Source organism: Eulemur rufifrons, chromosome 2 (assembly GCF_041146395.1).
Source record: "Eulemur rufifrons isolate Redbay chromosome 2, OSU_ERuf_1, whole genome shotgun sequence".
NCBI lineage: Eukaryota > Metazoa > Chordata > Mammalia > Primates > Lemuridae > Eulemur > Eulemur rufifrons.
This window is the reverse complement of record NC_090984.1, coordinates 87984010-87994963: the sequence shown is the minus strand read 5'-3', so window position 1 is coordinate 87994963 and position 10954 is coordinate 87984010. Positions and strand designations below refer to the sequence as shown.

At 34.8% G+C, this 10954-nt stretch overlaps 1 protein-coding gene across 1 annotated transcript in view; it reads right to left on the bottom strand.

The window, feature by feature from the left end:
• Positions 1 to 700: 700 nt before the first annotated feature.
• Positions 701 to 10954, bottom strand: part of ARID4A (AT-rich interaction domain 4A) — a 66657-nt gene continuing 56403 nt past the window's right edge. Inside the window, exons 21-24 of the mRNA XM_069487259.1 lie at positions 10683 to 10787; positions 6671 to 6877; positions 5868 to 6014; positions 701 to 1528 (exon numbers count right to left, since the gene is read on the bottom strand). Coding sequence (XP_069343360.1) covers positions 1425 to 1528; positions 5868 to 6014; positions 6671 to 6877; positions 10683 to 10787 — 563 coding nt within the window. The 3' untranslated portion in view covers positions 701 to 1424. The remainder of the gene's footprint in view (positions 1529 to 5867; positions 6015 to 6670; positions 6878 to 10682; positions 10788 to 10954) is intronic.

Below are 10954 nucleotides of genomic sequence, written 5' to 3'. Positions count from 1 at the left end.
GTTTAAAAAAAACCCCTTTCAATGTACAAACATGGTTTTAAAAATTGCTTTTTAAAAAATCACCTTTTTACAGAATGTATATATGCAAAACTGCTTTAAATACATGATTTTTGAAGAATTATTTACAAAATGTATCAGTCTGTGGAACAATTCACAGACAAAGCATACATAGTTGCTTTACTTAGTTGTTGCATCTCAACTTTGGGAGATATAAATTTATTCGGCAGTATAGCAAACATAAAAACTGTGACAAAGTATCTTAAGGGCAACCAAAAATTTGATCCTTAAAACAGTTTAAATACTAGGACTGCCAAAGTTTCTAAACAAGGACGTACTTTAATGATCCAGATGCCCATTTATAGATCTATATACTGTCTGAAGGCTGAGACAGACCCCCTTCAATACAAGCAAGGCTGCTGGATGCAACCTCCTGTAAAAGGGACAGCTGAGAGCTATTATTATCCAAAGAGTGAATTAACCTAGAATTTTCTTTTTTTCAATTTTATTAATATTTTAAAAAATACATAAAAATACAACATCCAATGTCTGAATAAATATATTTAACAAGTTGCAAGATAATACCTTATTTTACACAAAATTTTCAGCTTTAGAAATCTTGTTAAATAACTTCATTGTTGTTATATATTTCATTTTTGTCTTTTTGTAACAAAATAAAAACTCTGAAATTACATAGAAAAAAGACAAAATATTTTTGTCAAGGGATAAGATAGTCCACTGAAAACTTATTCACAATTCCACTGTAAACATTAATAACATTAAAATATTTGCATAATTGTGTGCTCAAAAATCCTATAAAAAGTGGAAGACTTATTACAACTGTAGTTTTCAGTCAACTACACTTCCTTTCACAATTTATTTTGTCCCATTTACACCTTAAACCTGGGCACACTGCTGAACATATACTTTGGCAGTTCTAAATAGCAAGTGCTTCCACAAAAATAAAAAAAACAACAACAGTTAAAAAAAAAAACACAACATAAACCCCCTACTCACCAAGTGTTCAAATACATCTTAGTGAAAGTGCAGCAGTAACTATTCAGCTGGATAATATTTTGATGTTTATCATGTGCACTTGCTTGTCTATGATTTCTAACCCCTGAAAGCTTTATTATACAAATTCAAATTTGCTAAGTGCCCTTTTTTCTATATCACAAAAAATGAAAAAAGAAGAGGAAAAATTATGACAAATATGGCAGGCTGCCTCACCTTCACTTATTAATCAGCTTATTTTTTGCAACAAGAAAAAAGAAGAGAGAAGGGAATAGATATAATCCAGCCTGGAAAAGTATACAGGATATACTTAGCAATGTCAAACCAGTTGAGTGCTTTCGGTGGTTGTATTTTAGGGTTTTGGGATTTATGTCCATGGCAGCAAACTGCTGGGAAGGCAGAGAAAATGTTTATCACCTGCATTCTACAGCAAGTACATTTTGTGGGGGAGATGATGATGAAGGACTCATTCCAGTGTCCGATGAAGCAGATGACATGGAGGCTCCCGCATGAGACACTGTCGGATGAAAATAACTACATTAGACTCAAAAACTATTACACAAAGATACCTAGCTAATGGCAAGTTACAAATAAAATTCTTAACATTATTCACTCCAATCACAGGCTTCTTAAATGTTGCATGAAGGAATAACCAATTGTCAGCAAAAATTTTGTATGGCTCCATTAAGTGGAATTAATCTTTGGTCAGTTAAGTAACTCAACAGTTCAAGAAATACATTCATAAGGCCAAGTGTGGTAGCTTGCACCTGTAATCCTAGCACTTTGGGATCACTTCGAGACTGGCCTGGGAAACAGTGAGACCCTGTCCCTACAAAAAATTAAAAACATTAGTTGGGTGTGGTGGCGCATGCCTGTAGTCCTAGCTACTCAGGAGGCTGAAGTGGGAAGATCCCTTGGGCCCAGGAGTTCGAGGCTGCAGTGAGCTATGATTGGCCACTGCACTCCAGCTAGGTGTCAGGGTGAGACCCCTTCTCTAAGAGACATCATAAAATATTAAAATTAAAGACAGATAAACTCTTAAACCCCTACTTAGAAGATCCCAAGAAGGAACTTCGCTTGCCCCAAATCAGAAACAAAGTCAACCTGAGATAAATTCTCACCATAGGGAATTTCTGCTTTATTTCTGGGTCATAGGATCATGAGAGAATTCACTTAACCCAGAGAATTTCCTGTAACTGTCAAGTATGAGAATAAGAGAGATCAGAATGGAAGTACAAGTGTGTAATAACAAAAAAAGTCCTCAAATGGCTTTGACATAAATCTCTCTAGGAGGACACAACACAAATTAAGGATCACTACCCTATGCATTAGGTGCTTTGCCATTTTTCAGCTTTTGCTTTTATCTTCTTTCCTTGCAAAACTCTGTCTCCTGCCAATCTTTGCCTGATTGCTATTATTTTATTTAAAATTTCAATTTTTCTTTATTCAAGTATCATTACAACAATGTCTTCTATGCATGCTTGAAATCACTCAATATCTCAACTTAATGACTCCCTACAAAAAATTAAGAAAATAAAAAAGGGACAAAGACTATAATTAAAAAAAAACTTTCTAGTTGTCTGAAACTTGTATCACCTTTAGAAAAGAAACCAAACCAGTGGAGCGTTCTCTGAAGAAATTTCAATTTGTTAATTTGCTCTTTTCTTCTTTTTATATTCAAAAGTTCCATAAAGACTTCTTGCTATTTACAGTTTTTAAAAGAAAAGAACAAACATGGAACGTCTGATATTTGCACCACTTAGTTATTTCCAGTAACTAAAAACTGCTGGACTTGGAGTAGAATGATTCTAGACCACACATGACACAGGTCATTCTACCTATAATTTATCCCCTGAATCTCTGCCAGGGGCAGAAAACTTCTCTCAACATGGTCAAGGGTATCAAGTAATTTACCTTTTTTTTTTTTTTTTTAAAGACATCCTCTTGGAGCCCTCCCCTCGGATTCCATCCTATTCCTAGAATACTTGCTTTCTAGGCCTGCTGTGTAATGGTCATCCTACAGCTTCCATTCACCATCACCTCCTGATTTTCCTTTACCGTTTTCCTATGTAGGATTCCTTGTTTGCTGGATCCCATGTTGTTGTCTTAGCTTGGCTTCTAGTTTCTAGTACTACCAGTGAGAAATATGACATAAGAAACCTGATGTTCTGAGATCCATTTCTTTTGTATGAACCTTTATATGGTAAACTTTTAGAATCTCTTTATTCATAGAGTTCTGAAATTTCATGATGTGCTTTGGATTTTCCCCCCCATTCTTTATAGAGGGTATAGCAAATCCTTTCAATCTTTTAACTCATATCCTTCAGTTCTGGAATTTTTAAAGTAATATTTGATAATTTCCTCCTATGTTTATTCAGTGCTTTCTTTCTAAAAATCCTATGATTCAGAAGTTGGATCTTTTTGGCAGATCCTATATCTCTTATTTCTTTTCTCCTATTGTATCTTTGACCCTCTACTGGGATTTCTCCTATTGTATCTTTGACCCTCTACTGAAGAAGATAGACAATCCCGTTATTGTCTATCCTTTCAAGGAATTTAAAAAAAATTCCTGCTATCATATTTTTAAGAGATCCTTCTTGTTCTCTAAATTTTTAAAATAGTAGCCATGCTTTTGTTTCAAGGTTGTAGTATTTTTTCCTTTATCTCTAGATACAAATTGAGCATCCCTAATCCAAATATCTGCAATCAGAAATGTTCCATAGTCTGAAACTTCTTGAGTGCTGACATGATGCCTCAAGTGGAAAATTCCACACATAAGTAACAAAAACTTTGTTTCATGCACAAAGTTATTTAAAATATTATATAAAATTAACTTCAGGCTATGTGCACATGGTGTATATGAAACATAAATGAACTTTGTGTTTAGACTTCGGTTCCGTCTCCAAGATATCTCATTATGTATAATGCAAATATTCCAACATCTGAAAAAATCCAAAACATTTCTGGTCCCAAGTATTTTGGATAAGGGATACTCAACCAGTATTAACTATTGGCTATAATTTTGTGCCTTTTTTTTTTTTCCCCAATATGGCATACTATCTGTTTTTTCCAAATTCCTTTTTATTCTGTTTTTCTTTGGCTTCTGTCATTATATAAAGGCTTTCCTCAAATATCTAGTCATGTGGCTTCCATATTTAAGAGAGGGACATTAGAAAGCTGACTGGAAGTTGTGTATGAGCAGCAGGACTTTTCAATATGGGCAATGCACCTGTAATGATTGGACAGGATCTTGCTTTTTGGTTCAGGAATGCCCAAATGTTAGGTCATTTTTCCTTGGGTTGGTCATTTTCTTTAGAATTCTCCAATTTACTCCCAAGAATGAGTATATGCTTGGCTGCCAGCTTTCAGGGAGCCAAGAGGATTAGATCTTGCACTGGAAGCAGGACAGCAGTCTTACCAGTCAGTATGCAGACTTTCACTGCATCCATTATCTTTGGCTTAGCACTTAACCCTTACCTTCAGCTATTGCTGGTGTCCCTGAGTCTTTAAGCCTACTGATTCTCTTCACCTTCTGTTAAGTTAATCTATTTTCTGCTAGAGCTGGGGGAGAGATGTAGCCTTGCTTCACAAAGCAGGAGGAGAGAATCCAATTTCTCCTTCCATTTTCAAGCAAACTCCATTTTTCGGCGTTATTCCATATCCCTCCCTTGAGAGCTTTTCTGGCATTATAGGTATTTATTAACTTGCTTTTCATTTTGTGCCATTGCAAGGACAAGCAAGCTTAGGTTTTAGCATTGTCTCATCTGCTAGAACAGTTACAATGGCCCATCTGATGCTCAGCTTCCAAAAGATATGCTGTTTACATTCCTTTTTTTTTATATATATGTATATGTGTGTGTGTGTATATATATATATATACATATATATATATATAAAGACAGGGTTTTGCTCTGTCACCCAGGCTGGAATGTAGTAGTGTCATCGTGGCTCACTGCAACCTCCAACTCCCAGCCTCAAGGGATCCTCCTGCTTCAGTCTCCCAAAATAGCTGGGACTACAGGTGTGCACCACCACACTGGCCTGCTGACGTTTCTTATGTGCTGTAGTCAGCTGTCTTATTCTCTTGTCCTTGTGGACATAGGGCTTTTAATTTCCTTTACTGTTATTTTAGTGGGGCTTGGGGGCATCCCATGCTCATCACAGATATGAGCATGTCCATGTTTAACTAAAAATCAATCCTATAAATTTTTAAGGTCTAACTCAGACATTACTCCCTCTCCATGGTTACTCCAAAGTAACCTCTCCTTCCACTAACTCCTGTACTTACTAGTTAATATATCACTCTTAGGGCACACACTATCCCACTATGTGTTAAGATCTTTGAGATCAAAGTCTGTATCTCATTCATCTCTGTACTTCTACCACATGGCAGAGTGCCTGGCACATGGTACATACTCACTAAAGTTGTTGAGCTGCACTGCCTTAAACTGTAATTGCTTAGGAAATGACTTATAATCCCAACAAGATAATCTCCTTGAGGATAAGCCTTATGCCTTATTTATTTTAGTGAACCCCATAATAACAAATATAGCACTTGTTAATAGGCAGCCAATAAATGTTTGTTGAGCAAACATTCAGAGGGAGTAAGCTCTACTTGAGAAACCACCACATTTAGTAAAATCACTCATTTGTAAAACAGTTCATACTCATTTTGAAGGGTCTCACTCTAATTCAGTTGACCCACTCACTTCAACAATAGCAACAAAGAAGACTAGGTATTTAAAAACAGCAATTAATGAATGTGTACTACAGTTAAAAAGCAACAGACTTAAATCTTCTTAAATGATAGGATATAAATTTGAAACATAAGGTGAGAAAAATTATAATAAAATTACCTTCTCTGTCTTTCTTTTTTAATCTTTTTCTCCTCCTGTCTATGGTTGCAACTTCAGACTTCAAAGACATGTAATATTTTCTGATCTCCTGTAGTTTTTCTTGAAGAAATGAGATTCTCTCTGTACTGTTCATATTATCTAATTCATCTTAAGGGGGAAAAAGTTAATTTAGATTTTTAAATAACTATATGAGAAAAAAAAGATGGTATTTCTATCAAAAGTCTAACTTATATATCAACAAAATCTTTAGTTTATTAAAACATACCTATTATAAAAATTACATTAAACTAAAAAGCTATATTAAGCTAAATTAGGCTCTAGAAACAGGAAATACATGAATTAAATTGATGATTAAGAGTTCTATTTATATCCCAAATTTCCTATACTAAACACACATTACTTAAATGATCAGAAAAACATAAGAAAACATAAACACAAAGCAACCCTGATCTATAATTAATTTATCAGAATTGTTAGTTTCTATAGATGTTTCTTCAATTAGTTATTTTCTAATTATCAGTACTACAAAAGGCACTTCAGTTTCATTGATTTATATAAATCATAACAAGATTTTATTTCTTAACTGGAGATCCTCTTGCAGTCAATATTTAGCAAGTCAGTGTTATGAAAAGACACAGATTTGTATTTAAGATAACAAGTGGTTATTATTGATAATATTTGGACTACCTAACTAAATTTGTTAATCATTATTTCTTATTTTATTAACATTAATCCAAGTTGACATTTTAAGGTATATTCCACATTACAATATACATTTATCAGGTTTTCTATAAGCGTCTTACTGAGTTGAAAGCTCCATTTATATGTCCTAGGGGAAGAATTCGGATGTTTTTCTCTGTGTTTATCTTTCTCTCCGTCTTTGATGTGAGGGGATATTCTTGCAGGAGATCGTGCAAGTTTCTGAGGCTTAGATACACTAAGATGCTTTACTGGGGTACATTTACTTGAATTGTCTAGGACGGGAAGATCTTCACTATCACTGCTTTGTCCTATAATAAAAGAAATTTGGCTCAGACATTATAAATGATAAAAATCTTAAATATCAACATACAACAGATCCAACAATTATACTTCTTGGTATCCTACAGAAATAAGTGCACAAATGCACAAAGTTTATAAACCATAAAAAGAATGGAAATAACCCAAAATGCCCACTGATAGGGAAATGGTTAAAAATTCTATACTATTGAATACTTTGCTAAAGTTGTTAAATAGAATGAGCTAGAGTTAGTTCGTAAGAACAAAAATGGCAAAATACCCAATATATATTGTTAAGTGAAAAAACAAACTTATAAAACAATACAGTATTGCCCCATTTATGTTTAAAACAAAACCTAAAAATAACCCAAAAGAGGATCAACCCCAACTATATGAAAAAGAGCAAAAAAAGATGTTAATGTATACAATATCCAACTTTTAATATATGTATTATAAAATGTGAGGAGATATTTATTTGCAACTCTGCCTCCCTCCCCAGCAAATTCATGAGAGGAGAAGCTTTTGGTTTTCCCTTGGTAACAAATTAGAGGTCTCAATTTTATTTCCTTTTTTTCAGTTTCTACACCCTATCTCCACTCTATTCACTCTCACAAGGCAATCTTACCTTCTACTGGAATGGCAAAGCTGACAGTTACACACCAAATTCCCAGCCACTTTCCTACCTGTTTCTGTCCTTATTGCCTTATTAATTTTTTTTCTTTTTTTTGGTCTCAAGAAAGAAGAGACTATGTTTCTGGACAAACTAATCTCTTCAGCTATGCTCTTAAACCACCTACTCCTAGCTCCTCTGGAATATCCCAATATCAATTATCCATGTTCTTTAATCTTCAACTCCTTCCTTTCCTAGAGTTTACCAAGATGCTTAGATCTTTCCCATCCTTAGAAAGAGAAGGAAAGAAGGAGAGGAAAACTTCCTTCTTTAGTTGGCACTTTTTCTCTTTAGGGTCAAATTTCTTAAAAGAGAAATTCATTATTAACCTTCTAACCATGGCTATGTGCTCTTATTAGGGTCCCTAAAACTTAGTGTTGGCCAAATTCAATGAATGTATTTTAATCCTACTTCAATATTCAATCTAAAGCATTTGAAATTTCTTTCTTATTCAAACCCACTAGTGTTTACTGATTTCCATTTATCTTGAGACAGTTACTACTTTACTCCTCTTGGCCAATATAAAGGGTGCATCCCACATAATTCTACTTTTGGTCATTTTTCTTCTCATTTTACAACTCTTCCATTGCAATTTCATCATCTTCTAAAAGCAGACTTTCTTCTCAGCTCCAAACCCCTTTTCCTCTCAATACTGGGTACTTCTAACTCAACATTCCCCAAATTATTCTTCCAACAACCTGTTGCTACTCCTATATTTTTTATCTCAGTTAATTAAATCCTTATTCCTGACTAATCATAACAGAATCCTAGTATTTTATTTAACATATTTCTTTAATTCATCCCTTCTTTCACTGCCTTAGTTAAGCAAGCCAAAGAGTCTTTCCAAAAAGTAAAACTGATCACTTCCTTCCTTCCTTCTTAACTCTTTCTAACTTTTTATTTTGAAACAATCTTTAAACTTACAAAAAAGTTGTAAGAATACCAAAAATTTTTTTCTGACCCATTTGAAGGTAAGGTAAGTTGCCTTGCCAGACTTGAGTACTGTAGTGTGTATTTCTCACAAACAAGAACATTCTCCTTGTACAGTTATCTAGTGCTGCATTAAAATTAGCCCAAAACTTTGCAGTTTAAAACTACAAATGTTTAATATCTCACACAGTTTCTGAGGGTCAGAATCTGGGGACAGCTTGACTATATGGTGCAATCTTGTGAGGGTGCACTCCAAACTTTTGTGCAGGGCTTGGGCTCTGATGACTTGACAGTGGCTGGAGGATCTGCTTCCAAGATGGCTCATTTGCGTGGTCCTCCCCAAAGATCACTCACATGTCCTCTCAACAACGGCAGCCAACTTCCCCAACAAGAAGTGATCCAAAGGAGAGCAAGAAGGAATTTGCAGGGCCTTGTATGACTCATTCTCCGAAGTCACGTACCAACACTGCCACTTTATTTTATTTGTTAGAAGTCAGTCACTAAATTCAGCCCATACTCAAGGGGAGGAGAATTAGACTTCGCCTCTTGAAGGGAAAAGTATCAATGAATTTGAGGATATGTTTTTTAAACCACCACACTTCTACAGAACCATAATACAACCTTCAAAATCAGATATGTTACTATAACCTAAACCCTCAGATGCCACAGAAATCTCTCTACTTGACCCAATAATGTTCTTTATAACAGTAGGATCCAGGTGAGAATCATATACTGTATTTATAATATTAATAGTCGTTGGTTCTCTTAAGTCTCCTTCAATCTGGAATAGTTCTTCTTTCCTTGATGTTCAAGGAAATGTTGATGTTGATGTTCCTTGACAGTTTTGAAAATTATGGGCCAGTTATTTCATAGAATATCCTTCAGTTTGACTTTGTTGATGGTTCCTCGTGATTAGATTCAGGTTATACATCTTTGACAGGAATATCACAGATGTGCTGTTATGTTCTTCTTGTTGCATCTTGTCAGATGGTACCTGATTTCAATTTGTCCCATCAAAGTGGCGTTCACTTTGATCATTTGACTGAGGTGGTGTCTGCCAGGCTTCTCCACCTTAAAGTTACTCATATTCCCTTTGTAATTGCAGCTACCTTTCTAGTCTCACCTCCTATCACTCTTTCTCTAGTCTCTAGACCTGCATTGTCCAACTGCTAGCCACCTGTGACTACTAAGGATCTGAAATGTGGCTCAAAGGTTTTCCTTTGAAATGTCTTTTATGTTATATAAATTATATGATCTTTTCCTTGGAATATTCTACTACAATGCAGAATTTCTCTTTCAGACTTAAATGAAGGGATGTTTTGGAGGTAAAATTTTAATATTTCAAAATAATTTATTTCTACTATATTCTACTAAATTTTATTCTTCAGTATACAGAAATTTGTTTTTTGTGTAATCTATCCATTCTGATTTACTAATCTTGTTTGTTGCAATTAGAATTACCTTTATTTCCTCATGTTTTAAAATTACCAAACTATTTATAAAACAGTTTTTGTAGCTTAACAGAAAACATTCCCTTCAGAAATGTAAACTTTATCTATATTTAACACCACAGCAAATGTTATTTTTCTTTTATTCAAGATTCCCAAATTATGTTCTTCTAATATTAAACTGCTTTACATATGAAATACAAATAGAATAAGCATAAAAAATAATCACACTTCTAAATAAAATTGACAAGCACCTTCAGATTGAAAGTTAATGGAAAAAATGGCTATTTTCAGAACATAATAAACCAAACTTATTTTCAAAGTAACACACATGATCAAGCCAACAAACTGCTAAAAAATACTAACACTCAGGCCGGGCGCGGTGGCTCACGCCTGTAATCCTAGCACTCTGGGAGGCCGAGGCGGGTGGATCGCTCGAGGTCAGGAGTTCGAGACCAGCCTGAGCAAGAGCGAGACCCCGTCTCTACTAAAAATAGAAAGAAATTATATGGACAACTAAAATATATATATATATATATAAAAAATTAGCCGGGCATGGTGGCGCATGCCTGTAGTCCCAGCTACTCGGGAGGCTGAGGCAGTAGGATTGCTTAAGCCCAGGAGTTTGAGGTTGCTGTGAGCTAGACTGACGCCACGGCACTCACTCTAGCCCGGGCAACAGAGCGAGACTCTGTCTCAAAAAAAAAAAAAAAAAAAAAAAAAAAAAATACTAACACTCAGCTAAAGCCAACATTGAAAAATACCAACCTGTTCCATTCTTCTCGTTTTTGGCTGCAGCACTCGTTCGCTTTGGGGTACGCTTTTGCTTTTTTGCCAATAATCCGCCATTTCCATCACTTGGCCTTTTCTGACCTGAAATAGGGGAAAGAGAGAATTTGAAAAAAAAAAAAAAAGCAAGTATATTTATTCACCTGTCTACTCTGCATTTATTTCCACATACACATTTTTATTTTACAAAGACAAGAAAAAGAAAGTACTCTTTACAGATCATCAGTACCTAAAACTCTTAACATTAATTT